The sequence below is a fragment of the Rhopilema esculentum genome, chromosome 3, assembly GCF_057945365.1.
Source record: "Rhopilema esculentum isolate cy_ngs chromosome 3, ASM5794536v1, whole genome shotgun sequence".
In the NCBI taxonomy this organism is placed as follows: Eukaryota; Metazoa; Cnidaria; class Scyphozoa; order Rhizostomeae; family Rhizostomatidae; genus Rhopilema; species Rhopilema esculentum.
This window is the reverse complement of record NC_142817.1, coordinates 6,834,254-6,852,153: the sequence shown is the minus strand read 5'-3', so window position 1 is coordinate 6,852,153 and position 17,900 is coordinate 6,834,254. Positions and strand designations below refer to the sequence as shown.

The window sequence follows — 17,900 nt, the reverse complement described above, 5'->3', positions numbered from 1 at the left end:
TTAACACAAGCTAACTATGATATGATTGAAGACTGATGCCATGAATCTCTGGGAGATGAGCAAGCGAAGCACTTCAAATGAATGAGGCAAATTAATCCTGTCCTATAGCGTAATAGTAATTGATACTGGTCCGTGAAATGAGATGGCGAACAGGCGACAAGAAGAAAAACGGCGAGGTAATAGTGATATTTACAATATTTACAAATCAGCGAGTAAGTGAAATAGGGTCATAACGAATATCCATTGAGTTCTACAATATCGGAAATTCTCAATCCACGACAATTCAGCTTCATCTAAAATCACATCTCTAAAAACTCCCTTTCTCGTTCCTAGACTCACGCCAAGCGAATCTACATTAAAGGCACGAAACAACAACAAAACTAAAACAATATATAAAACAACAAACAGCACAACACAAACGCTCCTCCTAGAAAGCAAGAGCATTCATAACAATGACCTCGCTCTATGCGCAGGCTCTTTGCCTCCAGGATAGAAGGGTTGCCTTATTCGTGTTTGTCTCCCCAAAAATAGATCCTTTTAGGTTTGCTAATTCTTTAACAAACAACATAAAGACATTGCTATAGACTCGAGATCAAGGGCGAAACCAAGTGTCCTTCTTAACAGCACGCGACCCTTTTCTGGTGATATCAAGGGTGGTGGCCTGAAAGCAATGTCGGCGCAAGCCACTCGGTTGTCGGGGACAAAATGAAAACCCTTTTAAAAGGCCGCCACGTTTTATCTGTCGGAAAATACTCTTTTACCAACAGGTAACGACTGGCTGACATTTGGTTATGTTAAGTAAGTTTAAAAATCAAAGAACCATATCAAAAGAACAATTTGCCAAAATATCATCTTCTCGAGCATTTCATCATCGAATTAAGACAAAATGAAAGGTCAGTTTTCCCATGCCCTTGCCCCCGCAATACCCCCGTGACACAGCCTTGTCTGAATGCTATGACGTTATCTAGGGTAGCAACAGCAATGAATATAAATAAGTGAAAATCGAATTAATTGTTTCAATCCATCAAATCTAAATGAATATTTTCAAAATGCATGTCACCTGCTACTTTGGCTTTGAATTATTCATCAGTATGAAAAATATTTAGAAAATGTTTCTCTCCTATCGCCAGTCCTCCGTATGCTTTCAGTAACAACACAACTGCTATCCAAGTCTGAAAATGGCAAAACCTCTTTATTTTTGCTCGATTCCACTTTTCGTGTTACTTGCGTGCCTAATGCAGTTTCATGTTGTGGCAAGTCAAGGATTGAAAGAATCAAAGACTTATTATATACGTCACTATCACGGAAAGTGTCTCGAGTATGATGTGGTACGTCAAGTGTTTATTTACGGGTTGGTGTGCCGTGAAAAGTTTGAATGGCAAGGAGGGGGAAAAATCATCCACATTCCAACAAGGAACTGCCTTTCTGTCAATTCAACAACCGATGGCAGCTTTCTGTCTCTATCCAGCAATTGCAGTAACACTGACAGTCTGTTCAAGTATGACCAAGGTACTGGTGTGCTTAGACACCTGTTGTCAAGCAAATGCCTACATCCAGAAAGCGGAGTCGTTGATCCTGTGGCAACGACAGCAGTTATTCTAAAAACAGGCTGTAACGGGAACACCAGTCGATACTTCTTCAGAAGGAATGCTCACTATATCATCCGGCATTTTGGTGGACTATGTTGGATCTACCAAGCGAGTAAAAATTTGATCAGACTAAGCAATCCACTTGCCTGCGATCGTTTCGAGTACATAAATGATTTCCGCCTGAGGCATGTTCAAACTGGTAAATGTGTCATTTTCTCAGCTTACCACATAAGATTGACTGCCAATTGTGCTTTAACAGAGACAATATACAAACCTCTTAACAACTCACTTCTAAAGCATGGAGAAACCCGATGTGTGCATCCATACAATGGATTGATCGATCCACCAGTAGGCAATTCGCTTGTTTTATACGATGATGGCTGTAGCGATGAAGATCGTCTGAGGTTCTATTTCTACGATGATTCAGGTATTTTCTAAATTTTTATATTTCTTCATCATGATACCATGTAACCAAGTCGTAGAGTTTACCGGGATACCGGACCGTGAATATCTTGCGTGCTGTTGAAGCTTTGTGGGTAAGGAGTCCAGTATCGGAACTGAAGGGCTGTAATTTTGCGTCCAGGCTCTCGCACTAGACGTTGCTGACAACATGTTTTGACAAGAGTAAACCATTAATATCATTCCTTTCAACTAGCTTAACTGCATGCACAAAGTTGTACTTTCTGAGCATTTCATGCAAAACCACGTGATTGAATAATGAAGGGTCTGATCGTAGAAATGCATCCCCCGCCCCTTGGTTTCACCAGAAACAGTTCAAGAAAACACGATTTGTATACTTTTTTGTAAACTCAGCCTACAAGACTCCATCCAAATAAATTACAAAATTTAACTAAACTTAAACTATTTCTTGCTTTTATCGAGAAGTGAATTTGTAATGAAATGCAATATCATGACTTGTAGACTGCTACGAAAAAACTTAATTTTATCTGAATAGCTTCCGTATTGCCTGATTCTGCCATATTCAGTCTTTTCAGATGATACTCTGGTCCTAAATAATGAGGTAGCTTGGAAGATGCAGGAAGGAGCTCCTGATTTGTTTCTATTTATGCTAAATCAATCACCTTTGAAGCTAACTAAACAATAACGTCTTGTTGGCCTTTTCAAAGTCCCTTTTCTTAAAAGGCGTAGCTCGTGTTTGCGCCTGATACTCTTATAACTGACCTAATGAAACATTTTGTCGTTTAATTTGTTTAGCCTTTCATAACACATCTGCTTTCTAGCCTGCTTGCAGCCTCTACGCTCCTGACAAAGAGGTAGAGGCTGCACGCAGGCTATCTGTTTTCAAATTTCTTCAGAAGATATTAAACTATAGCTTAAAGTGACTTTGCTGAATACTGACAGCTTTTGTTTTAAAAGACTAAAAATGTTTTCCAAAAAGTAAGATTTCATCATTGAAATCTTTGAAAATACATGAAATGTATCTTTATAGCTTCCCGATGAAGCTTTTAGGAAATTGAGAAGCTGTGCTTATCGAGCAAATTCCTGTTCAATAACGGAACCAAGGAGTTCTATTCCTTTTTTCTTTAGTTTAAACTGGGTCACCGATGACATTCAGTGGCGGTTTTAAGGGGGCCATGGCCCCAGGCCTCGCGCTTATGGTGGCCAAAAGGGCCCCACACCTAAGAAAAAAGATAGAAATTGTAAAGAGCAAGGGCCCCGCAGATGTTTTTGGCCCCGGGCCCCGCAGACCCTAAAACCACAACTGATGATATTCGCCATTGTTAGTGAACAGGTGCAGGTTCGAGCCCTTCACCACAAAAGACCAAAGAAACTTTACCGAGCCTAGACTTCCGTGGTTCATAAACAGGGATGTTCTTTGATCTCCCTCAAATGTTAAATGTTTCTCCTCGCATGCAATAACACTATTTTATGCTAATTTTTTCAAATAAAATTGAAAGAAAACAAGCATTTTATAAGCAAAACAGAATATATTCAGTGTCGAATTATTGAGTGCAACTATGATAATTTCATTTCCACATCTTCAAATCTAACGATGCAACGCTTGGAGTAATGAGTGTGTTTCCCATCTCAATCGCTCTGAAGTATTCTAAGCTACAAATAGTCACATTTGCAATGTTGTTGATATATATAGAAATTTGTCTTTTGATACTTCCGTAGTACAGTGCTCAATACGTTAGCACGTAGAGCGTGATATATCATAGATTGAAGAAAGTAAAACTACATGGTTTATCTCTACAAGCCTGTTTCGTGAGTAACTCACTCTTCAGGAGATGTGAGATGTGAGATGTGAGATGTGATATTCAATCTATGATATATATATATATATATATAATTGGGCCGTTTGGCTCAGTGGAATGAGCGGGGGTTTTCGACGCAGCAAACTGGAGTTCGATTCCGACCAAGAGTAGTTCAATACAATTGGGCAGCACCCTTGTGGAAAGAATTTTCCTCCTGTCAGCATTTGCCTTATGATTATATATATATATATATATATATATATATATATATATATATATATATATATATATATATATATATATATATATATATATATATATATATATATATATATATATATATATATATATCATAGTTGCATATATAAACCAGAGTTTCGTTCTCACTCTTCTCGTGCCACCCTTTCCTCTAAATTTCTTCATCTTTTAATCTAATTCAGGCTAATCCCCATAAGTGACACGAATTTTCCTACCACATAATATATTACGCGATTGACATTAACTGCGCACGTGCATATGCTACGAAATTTTGAAAAAAGGTCCCTCCAACAAAATTGCAGTTATCATACTTGCAAGAATTTGTTACTCATGTATTCACCTCAGCCTTCATTATTTAAACTCTAGCAATGTACACAATATTTACCTAAAGCAATTTCACAATGGTACCCTATTTGAAAGAACTTAGCAAAACCAATTTCACACAGAAATCTTTTCAAAGAATGCAGGCGAACGTTTACCCAGGGCTCCAGAGCAGCGCAAAGGGGTTTTGAAGAAGAAGTAAAGGAATCTACTTTTTGAGGGACTCCATTTGCTATTAGCAGAGCGCGGAATGATTTGTTGTATTCTAAGCACGTTTTGGCAATCATTGGGGCACTAAGCTTTCTTAGCCCACGCCCTCTCGGCTTGTAATAAACGTATGTTCTTTCCAAGGTTTTTTGGCATTTCAAAAATGCGGACTTCTCTAAAAATAGGTTGCTCAATATCTTGATAATACCGAAGTGCCGAAGTGCGACGTCTCCAAAATATATTTTTAGAGTTTCTAAATTACAATCTAATCTGAAAGAGCGGTCTCTAGATGAAATACCTATCAACATATAAAATCAGGTAAAAATTTTCAAAGTTGGGCGAGTTATTGCCGATGAAAGATTTAAGTTTGCTAACGGATTACTGTTATTCCGGCCTGGTTCAAAAAGTTTTGAACCAAGACCAAATTAGTTTGATGGGGAAAGATCCTCTGCTTATGTGGCCATACCTCAGTCAATTTGTAAAACATTTAACTTTGCGCTTTCATAGAGGTATTTGACAATGCTCTCTTGTGATACATTGTCAAATTTAGATTTTTCTAAAAATAGATTTTTAACGTCATCACTTCGATACTCTATTTATCTTATATTTTGATTCCCCCAGTCAGTACAACCTTGAGTGGCATTAGAGTACCAAAGTGTGACGTCATCAAAAATCTATTTTTATAATTTCTTAAATTTGGCCACACAACCTGAAAGAACATCATAAAATACCTCTCAATATGCAAAATTAGCTAGCTATGCAAAATTACCAATATCAAATTACAGAGGTTTGATGGGGCACGAGCTTGTGCTCAAGTGGCCATATCTCAGCCAATTCGTAATGCCTTTAACTGATTTTGCATATTTATAGGTATTTCATGATGCTCTTTCAGGTTCTGGTATCAAAATTTAGATTCTAGAAATTCTAAAAATAGATTTTTATGACGTCATCACTTCGGTACTCTATTTCTTTAAGATAAATATTTTGAATAAACCTGCCACGTCTTTCAGCACACTGTCTCCATTAGAAATCCGTGTTCTTGTTGAAAAGAAGTATTGTATGATTACATTGGCAGGGGCGTTGGGGCTAGGCGAGACATCGGAAGATTTCCCGATGGGCCTCTTTCAAGTGATTTTGTAAAACCAAGGAAATATTTTATGTGAATGAAATCTTTGGTGAAAAAATCCTCATTTACATGTAGGCACAAGTTCCACCGGCCCCTACGAGTTTCCAGACAAATATGGAGCAAAATGCTCCATTTACCCCAGATGCCAGGCCACTATGGTCCCTATAAAACAAAATATTCTCTTTTTTATGATCACGGTGTTTCGGTGAAATGGTTTCACTGCTGTAAAAGCAACTGTAGAACAAGCTTTGTCCTAAGTTTGGAAGACATCCTGATTCTTCGCTGATGTTTTTTAATAAATTATATTTACTTGCATGGTTTCTGATCTAAAACATTTCACAAAAAGGTTCCAGTATTGTTTTTAAAAAATATGTTAGAAACTCTTAAAGAAACGTAATTATTGTGAAATCTTGAAGCCTGAAGACCCAATCCTAAGAACGTTAGTATGGAAACAGCACAGTATCATGGGTATTTTGCTAAATGTAATAAATAGCAAATAAGGGAAAGATTTGAAATCAGCATTCTATGCTCCATAGCTAACATCTCTTAGCAAATGTCCTATATGTGATAAGATTGTGAAACAACCCATCTAGCCCTTGCATCCAACTGGGACTTTAGTATTAGCAGGGTATATTACAATCTGAAGCACCTGGATATTAACCCCATACAATTTGAGCAGAGCATTGGCCCTTTTGAAAAATGCCACACCATTCAAAAATTGTTGAAAAATGTCCTGCCAATAAATCATACAAAACAGCTCTTACGTGATTGGTATGTTCAGTTCATTTGCAATTTCATTTTCTGAAATATTAAAACAAAGTTAATCTAAGCATGCAAATATATTTTAGCCCAAAAATATTCAGTCATGCTCATTGTTTTTGGCAGTATTTTGGGCCTGTATCGTTTATTTCTTCGATCACGGATCACAATGTTGTATCCTTCTACTGTATCTCAAACAAACTCCTATTCTGGAATAAAAAACGTAAAAATTGGCACGCTAGGATGGAGACTCTGCAATCTTTTTGAAGGGGGTTCGAACACCAAGAAGACAGACTGTCCTAACTAAAACGCACATGAATGTGGTACAAACTTAAAAAAAGAAGAGTGGCTGCCCGTTGCAAGTGCTGGAAGCATGAGGCCGCTCGCAACATTATTCAATGCAAAAATATAGACAGGGCTGTAATTTATGCTTAAACTCATTTTATGTCAAAAAAATTAAATGTATCTGTAAAAAATTCCAGCATGGAAGCATTTTCTTTTTGAACAATTGCATCCAATTTCATCAATGATCATAATTGTCCTTATCGTACAGCAAATTATCTATTTTGGCCCCTTTTTGATGAAAATTTTTGAAACTGCAATGCTAGAATAAAATTGCATAGGATGTCAAATGGACGAAATATGCATAAATGGTAGGGCTTATTCAAAAGTTTGTCAACAAAGCATTTACTTCAAATTGAATTTTTAAATGTGTTTACTCTGGTTCTCTTCATTAAAGTTAAATTCTTTTTGAAAATGACAAAGCACTTAATCACCAATATTGCTGCCAAAAAGAAGGGGTAAGAAGGGTTGTAGAAAAAGGAATGATAAAGTTGTTAAAATGGAGAAGAACACAGCTGAGATATTTAAAGCAAACTGTCCAGTTGATTGAGTCAAAGATCAATCAAATAGTGGGGGCATTTTAATATATCATAGATGCATTGTTTCCTTGTTTCCTTAAGTAGCTACGTACCTGTTATTTGCAATTGGCGATGGTAGACAAAAGAACGGTTCAAACATTCAGATTGTGTAAACAGCAAGGAATTCCTCAAAGCTGTTAAAACGAAACATTAAAAGCCCTTAAAAGCCAACTGACAACACATGCTGTTGTTTTCCTATACATAAGAGAAGAGGGTCTAAAGTGCAAAACAGTTTCCCAAGTAATATTTCCCGTTTCACAATTGTATATATTTAAATAGCTACCTGGCAGCACTGATCTAAAAAAAGACTGGATCGAGCTTCTCCTGCCCAGCGTTGATTCCACATTGCAGCGTCCATCTTGAGACCTCGCCGTGTTGTATGAGACAAGAGAGCAATCATGTTGGTTTCAGTTCAATTTGCTTTTAGTGAGTGACGTTAGACATTTTTGCCATGGTATTATGCAACGAAGAATCCACTGTTCACTTATTTTCTTAGGCCTGTTGTATCTTAGAATATTTAAAAATTTCATGATAAATGTACAATTTAAGGCGCAGCACTGTGTGTGCGTCGTTTCAACAAATGGCTTCCCGAAGCTATAGGCGCGAGAGGTCTCAAGATGGAGAGACTCAATCAGCTTCATCGTGCTGATGTAAGAGAGCAATAAATTGTTCGCTCCAGTCTTTTTTGAGAACAGTGCCTGGCTGCCCTAAAGAACCTTGATAGATGGAGACCTAGCTAGACTTTTATTACGTTTTTCTAAACACTGGTCCATGTTGTCTTTGGGTGTGAAACAGATTTTAAGGAACCCAAACTACTTTTCCATTGATGCGTGGGCGTGACATAGGGCAAGAATTCACCTATAAAATTTTTTGCAAATACCTTGACATTCTGTGGTGGTTCTGCTAGTTACGTTAACCTTCAGGGGTACCTTTTTCCATTGCATCTTCATTTTCCCTTTTGTCGTTGGCCTCAAATTAGCGGATAAGTACAAAACAACCTTTAATATCAACCCTAAGAAAAAGGAACCAAATCAAAATATAGCTTATTAAAGTTACCGTAAATCCTCGGATAACCTCTCCTTTGAAGAAGCCCCCTCTCCTCTAATAAGTCCCTACACTTAATAATTTTGTGAAATAAGCCCCCACCATCAAGTAAACTCCCATGGGCAGAAGTATTTCCCCGATAGTAATAGGTTTATTCCAATATATTTGCATTTTTCAGCATACTGACTAGCCTCAAAAGAGAGAGAAAATTTTCCCTAGGTACATTTTTGGCAGCTGCTAAAAAGCCCCCTCTCGAATAAGCCCCCCAAATGTATAATTGCAAAATAACGCCAAAGGGGACAAGAAGCTTTTATCGGTATCATCGCACCTTGCACATCAATTGTAAATAAAGGAAAACACATGTTATCAATTAATTTCGCCTTTAAGTAAAACTGAAATATAAAATATACAATGATGTTTCACCAATTCTTAGCTACAGAAATCGTTATGGGACAGGACATATTACTGCAACTTAGTCGTCTCATCTCCCCAACAAAAATGGAGGAAAATGACTTAGATAACATCCGCCAATTGCAATAACGTCAACTAACATTAAAAGGGCTTAATGAAAAAAATTGAACTATTTCATAAAATATATAGAATTGATATAGAATCTAGAATTGAATCTAGAATCTAGATTGAGGTGTTTTAAAGGTTTGCTAGCGAAGCTTTTCTGAGGATCCTCAGACAAGAAGGGGACTCATTTCTCCTAATTGGTAAACGCTAGGCTTGAGCACGGCTTTGTCCTTCTTATAAAATGAAGATCCGGACAATTTCATGTCAATCAATTCAATGATGAAGTCATCAACAACTCTTATTTCTGTAGAAAAACAATTTCTCCGGATGCAAGTTTAATGAAACTTAGTAAAATGTAGCTTTTTGATAAGTTATTCAAATACAAATACTGCCTTTCATAAAGTATGATGTCATGTTATTAACAACAAAAGCATCTACTCATGCGCAGTAAAACATTCATTTTCATGATGAAAATTGTTCCAATGGTCAAATTCTAGCTACATGACATATCTGTCAAACGGATGAATGAAAACATAATTCTACTAAAAAACGGATGAATGAAAACAAACATTTTAATTGAACAAGAACAGCAAATTTAGCTGACATAGATGTGAATTCTTTTCATTTCAGCAAAATGTGTTCAATGATTTGCAAAATATTTAAAAAAGTTTAATATAGTAATTAATTTTGACAAGGTAAATAAAGAGCATTATATACTTGTTAAAGTACTTTGTTAAAAGCTAGTTGTTATGGCAATCGTCAACAATTAATTATTTTAAGAATCGCATCATGATCTCAGCAGTCAATTTTTGGGAAAAGTCATGAGCTTTCAAGTCTAGCTCTGTCAGAGCTGCTCTGATCATATGCTCGGATGTTTGCACTTTTCTAAAGGAACATAAGCGGGGAGCTTTTTCAGCCCCCTCGATCAAGATAGGGTCAAGGAGCCCTGATAATTTGTTCAAATTGGTTTAAGTTCAAACGAAATCAGTTTGAATTAGACAGAAAATTGACTGTTTCGCGCGAATCATACTCACGCTTTGTCATTGAAAAGTGGCTCAGTTGTTAATGGCGCTGACAAAAGACCCAAAGGTCCGTGGTTCGAGTCCCTGGCATGACCAAACTTTCACCCAGAGTGAGGAGAGTCGCCAGCTCTCTGTAATTCCAGGCGTAGGAATCACTAATTGTGATCACATCGAGAGGAAAGATCAGGACATTGCTCGATAAGCATAAGCTTCCCAGTGTCCTAAAAACTACCTTGGGATGCTAGGTAGAAAAAAACAAATAAGAAATTGGACCTGTGCACTAGAGCCCTCATTTAAACAAACAACGCTCGATACGGATAGACTTCCCTTTTACACGAGTACGGATAATGAGTACGGATACAGCAGATCTGACACAACGAATGGCTTCAGTTCAAGACAAATTAAACTCTCTTTGTGTTAATAAAACATTCCCTTTACTTCTGGTACAATATCATTATTAAATGTTCACATCAAGTTTTTGTTCTGCCAGAACTTTGCCAAAATTTACGCACACTTTTCTTCCTAGATACTTTTTTAAGAATTCTTCTGATGTGCTGGATCCTTGAAGTGCTCTGATCAACAACTAAAAATAATATGCCACTGAGTGATGTGAGCTCTGTTAGGAATAGCGAAGCTTGGCGCTAAAATTTTAGCTTAGTTGTGTCAAAATCACCGCCTCGCTATGAATCCGTAACAAAACTTATCCGAATAGCCCGTCTACACGATGTCTAGCTAGAAGGATCAAAAGTTATACGGCTTACCGAATCAATTTCGATACGGATAGCCCAGTACTCGTGTAAACGGAAAGCCTATCCGTATAACTTTCTATCCGCATCAAAAGTTATCCGGCATCGTGTAAACGCAGCCTAAGTTTCATATCAGCAAAAATATCATCATTGTGGTGGCTGTGCATAAATGCATCTCAACATTTCGGTTTAAGGTTAATTGAATCTATCTTTTAGACATTCTGAAAGTGAAGATCCTATCAGAAAGTTGCAGTGATATTTCAAGCACCGACTGTCAGCTTAGCCGAGGTCATTTGCAGGTTAACGGACACCAATACAGTTTGAGCAGACGCGGAATCAATCTCGTTCTTTTTGACTATCGCAGTGGGATCTATGAGAAGAGGGAGTCATACGATATCTTTGAAGTTCCCAGCACCAGGACAGACCTCACTGCCGTCTTGAATAGCTTACCTCCAGGAAAGATTCTCTTTATGGCAGCATGCGATGCAGTTGTTATTGACAGCAATCTTGCAGAGGCATTACAGAAAGTTGGTGTGTCTGCTACTTTTGCAACCTCGCCTGCCCCGGCAGAACGAATGTCACTTGCCTATGTTGGCTTTACAGGGCCGGAGAGAAAACATTGGGAGAAATCAGTGAACAAAATTGGAGGCACAGGGGCCTCAACCCTTGAAGTTACGATCAACCCTTTCACTGATCGGAGTGGATATGGTGATTGTTCCGATGAGCTAGGGTTGCGAACCTGGAAAATCCCAGATTCTAGCTTTTATGCGAAATCTTATTGGGGCAATGACGCGAATCACAGGCCTTTATTTGGGAGATTGCAAAACATTAGTACTGCTGGTTGGTGCTCATTTGCAAACACAGCAGTGTCTGAGTATTTGCAGGTGGACCTTGGAAGAGTGAAGCTTGTAAGTGGCGTTGCTATACAGGGGCATAGCACTAATCCAGACAATGTTGCTACAAAATTTAAAGTTGAAATTAGTGAGGACGGTGTTAATTGGCAAAATTACCAAGATGATCCAAGTTCTATAAAAGAGTTCGATGGTATTGGGGCTACAGGTGTGCAGCTTGGTGAAACTAGGGTTAACTGGATCCGCAATACAAAATCAAGATTTATAAGAGTAGTTCCAACAGCAAGAAAATCATTAGTGGACAACACTAATTGCTTAAGGATTGAGTTGTTTGGATGTTCCATTCCTGCGAGTTCTCCAAGCGTTAACTGGTCTCAGGGTCCCAGTCAGTATATAAATAAGTACTACAAGGGATCAATATCAGCATTTGCTACGATAAGGAACAACTTAAAGGTTGGTATATCAACTGCGGATGATAACAGTACTCTAGCAAAGAATACCCAGCAGATCCATTTCACTAAAGTGAATGCATCAATTACGTTGGGCGATGGAACACGGTTGAAAGAGATCGGGAATTTTTCCATGGTAACAGACGATCTAAAGATGGACACATCAGCCTTTACCAACATTGATGTCGAAGAGGAGGATTGTTATAAATTTGAAGCTGACTTTGCTGGAAAGGTAAGGTCCTTAATGATTCTAATAACAACGGTTTTTTCAAATAAAAATTTAATCAAAAAGAATGGGTGAGAAGAAACAAGGGGCTCCGCAAGGCTCCATTTTAATTTGCTACTCTACGTCTTTGTGTGTCTTGTTGAAATTACATTGATCCAGCCGATATGAAAAGATTTTTCAACTAAATTGATAAAAAAGTTTATTGAAGCAGACATCAACTATTCTAAACTGAAAAATTATTGATAATCAACAGAACTAAATCCTACGATTTCAATCATTCTTTTAATTTTGATTAATTGTTTTTAATTTGTTCTTAAATCATTAGGGTATAAGCATTGCGATTGCTAGCTTTTCCGCTCTAGGGAGGTGTTCAGGCATCATTTGCCAACAAAGTGAACCTTCATTTGACGACAAGATTGAATATTCACTGAAAAGCACTCAAACATGGCTAAAAATAATCGTTTTTGGGATAAAATGTTGTTCAAAATTGCCTTTTACAATAGCTCTCCCTTAGCTTGTTCTTAATTTGTTGTCAACTTCTGATGCACAGTTGGCAAGTTTCGACCCTTTTAATACAGGGTGTCGATGTCGACTTTGGGGTCTTTTCTCTCTTTGCAAATCCCCACCTTCATAAAAGTCACAGTTTTCTTCTCCATATAATTCTTCTCTAAGAACTTGCTCTTTGAAATCATCTACTTTTTTCTGGATCTCCATTTGCACAAATTGTTGTTTTTACTTGAACATTATGATGCTGGTAGCAGTGGCGGATTTAAAGGGGGAAAGTAGAGGCAGTTGCCCCTCCCTCAACGAATTGAAGTCTGGCGCCCCTTTTTGGACGTTGTGCGCCCCTTTTGAAGAAAGAGAATCGCGTAATCTGAGCTTGAGGCTGTAACCAGATGGTAGCGATGGCTCCTTATTATTTTCTTTTCTTACTTCCTGTTTTGAATTTTACATTATTTTCAAACATTAGAGCCTCCCCCCCCCCTCCCTCAATAATTGCAACCTAGGCTTTATATCCTGTATAACAGTGTACTAAGTGGGAATAACCACACAATTTCCATGTTTAAAAGAAACTTGAAAGGATTCCTGCAAAGTTAATAAATTCCCTAAACAAAACACGATCCCTAGGTAGAACAGCAACACCTTTATTTTATATATATTAAAGAAGTAATTGTTATGGAAGAAGTTTATTTTATTTGTTTTATAGCTGATAGGGAATTTGTGTGTAAAGATTTTTGAAAAAGAATAAATACAATGGGCAGCTGCCAACACCCCCCTTTAAATACTGTCTCTGACATTTGTTGTTTCATATTAACATAATATGAATTAGAAATGTAATTTTGCCACCTGGCCCAGCCGCGATCGTCACTTTGCCAAACGGGCCAAATAATCCCGGGGAGGGGTAATATTTTGACAGCGTAATTTTTGTGATATAATCCTATGATTTTCAATCTACCTTTACGTAATCAAAAGTTAGTCATTGGGCTTTCCTTTAAAGAGCCCATGAATCAAAATTGTTTAACTACTACATTTGTTCAAAAAAATGCGCTGAAAACGAATTTGATATTCATTTGTTGCAATTTTGATTCACATTGATTAGTTTTTATAATCAAAATTTGAATTCCCCACCGAAAATGCTGCCCCGGGGTCTGGACCAAATTTAGCGCGCGTGACATCAGATTGTTTGCAAAAGTTCGACAACTCGAGAGCACAACAACAACACATTCATCAAGCTACCGGCTTCGCGTATCAGGATAATGTCTTCCTCTTCCGATCAAGATAGCTCGTACTCAGCGCTTCAAAGTGAGTCTGAGGAAAAACTGGACAGTAATAACGGTGAAGTTTTTACACATTATGAGCCCTATCAAAACGAACCTCTTGCACCCAACACAGCTGCCGATCTTGGCCTAACCGAAGAGCAAAATATGGAAATTGGCGATGATGGTTTGTCATCCGCTATCTTGGAGGTCAGATTTGATCGAAGCACGCCAGCTGAATCATGGTACAAATGTACCCAATGTAGACGAGAAAACCTCCAAAGTGCACGGGGCAGCTTAAACCACCCGGAGCCCCGGCTACACAGTAGCGGCCACCGTGTCGAGTAACTTGTTTTAATGAAGTTGAGGATTGTGCTTCTGCCATGTTGTTCCGATCATGGATACGGGTTGTTTGCAAACAATGTGACGTCACACCCAAATTGCGACCGCGCAGAAAATGGCGCACAAATAAGACGAAAAGATAGCAAACAAAATGCTTTGTGACTTGATGGATCTTTTCTTTTTTAACACGAAACTTAGCGAATATTCTTATCATACCAAAGGCAACATGATCATACAATAATTCGTTTCAGTTCGGGTGATAAAAGGGCGTGGCCTTATTATTTTTGTTTTGTCCCCCAGAGCTTAGTGACAGGCGCCGCCATTGAGTAGCGGCGCTACGGGGAGGAGGGCATGTCCCCACTCACTCAAAACAAATAAACAAAACGAAACGGTGATATTTTGGCAAAGTATTTTTGTGACGTGGTTCTATGATTTTCAATTTCCTTTATGTAACCAAACGTTAATCACGTGCGTACGCCATTCATAAAATTAGCGTATTCAGTTGGTTAAAGGGCGTTTTTAGGTAGTACCAAAGGCGTTTTCTGGTAGTACCAAAATGCTGTTTTTATTAAAACGTTGAAATTCAACTAAATAACATTTTTCATAATATTATTTTGTGTCATGAATGACTAGCTGATATTATCTTCTCTGTTTTGTGCACATGAAAGTAAAATCGCAAAAAGACCTCGCCTCTCTTCATCTAATGTCGAGCTTGCGCATTTTCTTATGATGTCCTTTTATTTGATAAAATCGTATATCTGTGATATGTGTTCTTGCACAGATTGTTCTTATGAAGACTATTGCGTGACTGCTGACGTAAAATCCCGTACAGTAAACACTGAAAACCTTTTAATCCTTCGGTCTATTCTTATTTCATTAAATGCCAACTGTTTTTTCTTTCGACAGGTTTTGGACGCGAAACTCCCCACAGGATCTCGTCAGTTTGTTGTGAGCTTAGAAAGCAATGAAAGTACGGTTCTTTATGTTACAGATATTCACGTTCAAAGACAAGAACCGGACCAAAGCAGTCTCCAGCTCAATGTGACCTATGAGGACACCAACACGTTTGTAGATAAAAGCTATATGAACATGAATTTCTCAGTTTCACATTTGGCGGGAGGCAGTCACTCAAAGGCATATAGAGTCATTATTATGATGTACTACAATTCTCAGTTTCTTCAGTTGAATTCATTCGACTTTTTAAACACGGAACGCTTCGACCTACCTCCTTCTGTAAACGAGACCAAGCCTGGATCGGTTATGATTCAAACTGATATACTTGGTTTATCAAATACGCAGCATTTTTCAATTGTTTTCCAAGTGAACAATCCAAATTCTATAAAAAGAGGGGAAAATTGTGTTGGGAATATCATATTCGATTTTACATATGAGAACAATTTGAAAACGTTCAATGGAGCTGTCAACTCAACTTTGAATAAGCTGATGCCATATAAATGCGAGATCGACAAAACCAAGGATATCAAATGGCAGTCGGCTCGATTGCCGTCTCCTGAATTCAGCATAGTTTATGATGAAATGAACCAGCATTTAGTCTTCTGCTATCAAAAAAAGACGTACATGACAAGGAACTTTGCCTTTTGCTTTTCACACGACAAAAGTACCTCTTCTTGGAAAAGCATCCCAAACATATCAGCAGTGATGGCCGTTGATGTTGAAAAACGGATTCTTTATGGAGTGGAGAGGCTGGGAAAGTCATACATTATATCCAATTACCCATATACTGTGTTCAATCAAATCGAAGATTCTGAATGGGCAGCCGTGAAAGATCAGCCACAGTTGAGAAGATCCAAGACAGCGAATTCTGTTGATCTTTTACCCTCACATGCAGGTTCTTTTTGGACTATTTCTGCATCTGGCCAACAAATTTGGATGGCAACAAACAGGGGTCTGCATCAGCACACAGATGTAGGGTGGAAAAGAGTTGCTGGCTTTGCTTAATTTAAAGTCTTACTTCTTGCACTTTCAGTGAGAGCAGGGATGGCGCCAGAAAAAAAAGCTGGGGGGGGGGGCTGTAATGTCAGAGTGCCGACAGTGAGTGAACCACCCACAAAGATATATAACATATCATCATTTCCGCTGTGGTAATTCTAGCTCAAAAAATGAAAAATAAATTGAAAAAAAATCAAACAATGAATTTAAATGGCTCAATCAATTTTTGGGGGGCTCCTGCCCCCCAAGCACCACACGGTGGCGCCGTCCCTGAGTAAGAGCTTACTAAAGGAGCGTTTTAAGTTCCCACTTTAAAATAAAATAAATTCATAGAATCTGTAAGTCACGGTGGAAAGTTTGAGATCGGGGCCATGAAGTTGAACACCTATTGTAAATAGACGAGAGTCACTATAGACATGTATTTCGATACAAGACAGGGCAACAGACATTCTATAAGTGGAAAAACGTCCTGAAGTAGAGACTTTCCCAATAGAATTGAAAAACGGACAAATGTTAGGTTCCTCCAGAGCCTTTTATCATTAAACTCTAGAAATCGGGCACCTCCATAAAAATGACAGAAAGTTTGTCTTAACTGGTATCTGCGAGGTGAAGATTTCCATTGTAGCCCAATAAAGTCATGTGCCATGAGCGAGGCTTTAATCAAACTGTCTTTCAAAATTCTTATGATGGCATCTGTAGAAAATTGTTTCATTGAAAAATATATTAACACAAAAGTCGGAACATTGAAAGGAGTCAGAAAAGAACAAATTACCAAGTGACATTTCTGTTACAGATTCAATAATGGCGTAAGAACGTTTTTGAGATGACGAAAAAAACGTTCTTTGATTAGCAAAATTGAATGTTCTTTGATTGTAATGTTGTTGTTGCTCTGCGGTTTTCCTACATTTGTTCGATATTTGGGTACTTATATTTCTTGATATATATGTGAAAGGAATTTTTTCCTAAGGTGTCATTGCAAGCACATTATTCATAAACATTTATAGGCTGCATAGAAGCACCATTGAAGTTGGATTATTTAAAATCTCAATTGGCAAATAAGCTAGATGTTTTTTTGTGTGGTGACAACACATACCCCTATAATACGGTATTCCAATGAATTATAAAAAAGCCTCCAAGTCATGCGAATTGAAATGAGCTTTGCTCGTCTAGTTAAGTCTCGTCTAGTTGCTTTCAGGTAAGTCTAAGGTAAAAAGGTTATCCAGAATTTTGTGCATTTAATTCTTGACAAGTATCCATGTCTTCAGAATTGCCAACTTACATTTATGAATGGGGATTAACGATGTCAGAAACGAAATCCTATCGGGTGCATTAACATACTTTATTGCCTTTCTGTATTTAATTGCATAGATATAATAATTGTATCTGTTTTGATTTATTCAAATTTGTGAACACGACCACAGCAATGTTATTTTAATTTGATTTTAGTTGGTGTTACAGCTTGCAAAAAAATTCACTAAATTTAGATATTTACGTCTTCTTAAAGGCGTGTTTTATTTATCTATCAGTGTTTTCTCTATAAAGGGACTGGTCCTACTGGGGATGTCAGTACAAGTCGATTAATGTGACATTATAATTAC

The 17,900-nt window shown here is 37.7% G+C and overlaps 2 protein-coding genes across 2 annotated transcripts in view; one reads left to right on the top strand and one right to left on the bottom strand.

Annotated features, from left to right (window-relative positions):
• Nucleotides 1-1,201, bottom strand: part of LOC135692416 (monocarboxylate transporter 4) — a 64,009-nt gene extending 62,808 nt beyond the window's left edge. The window contains exon 1 of the mRNA XM_065210525.2: nt 1,061-1,201. The gene's annotated coding sequence lies outside the window, so the exon portion shown is untranslated. The remainder of the gene's footprint in view (nt 1-1,060) is intronic.
• LOC135692411 (uncharacterized) lies at nt 1,179-17,822 on the top strand. The gene is made up of 3 exons (XM_065210509.2): nt 1,179-2,016; nt 10,944-12,259; nt 15,259-17,822. The coding sequence occupies exons 1-3, from the start codon at nt 1,179-1,181 to the stop codon at nt 16,309-16,311; spliced, it is 3,207 nt and encodes a 1,068-aa protein (XP_065066581.2). The 3' UTR covers nt 16,312-17,822.
• Nucleotides 17,823-17,900: the final 78 nt, after the last annotated feature.

Excerpts from the sequence above, each read along its gene's own strand:
- LOC135692411 (XM_065210509.2), top strand. The coding sequence starts at position 1,179 with ATGGCAAAACCTCTTTATTTTTGCTCGATTCCACTTTTCGTGTTACTT. Across the intron at positions 2,017-10,943 it reads CTATTTCTACGATGATTCAG|ACATTCTGAAAGTGAAGATC; the intron begins GTATTTTCTAAA and ends TCTATCTTTTAG. Across the intron at positions 12,260-15,258 it reads AAGCTGACTTTGCTGGAAAG|GTTTTGGACGCGAAACTCCC; the intron begins GTAAGGTCCTTA and ends TTCTTTCGACAG.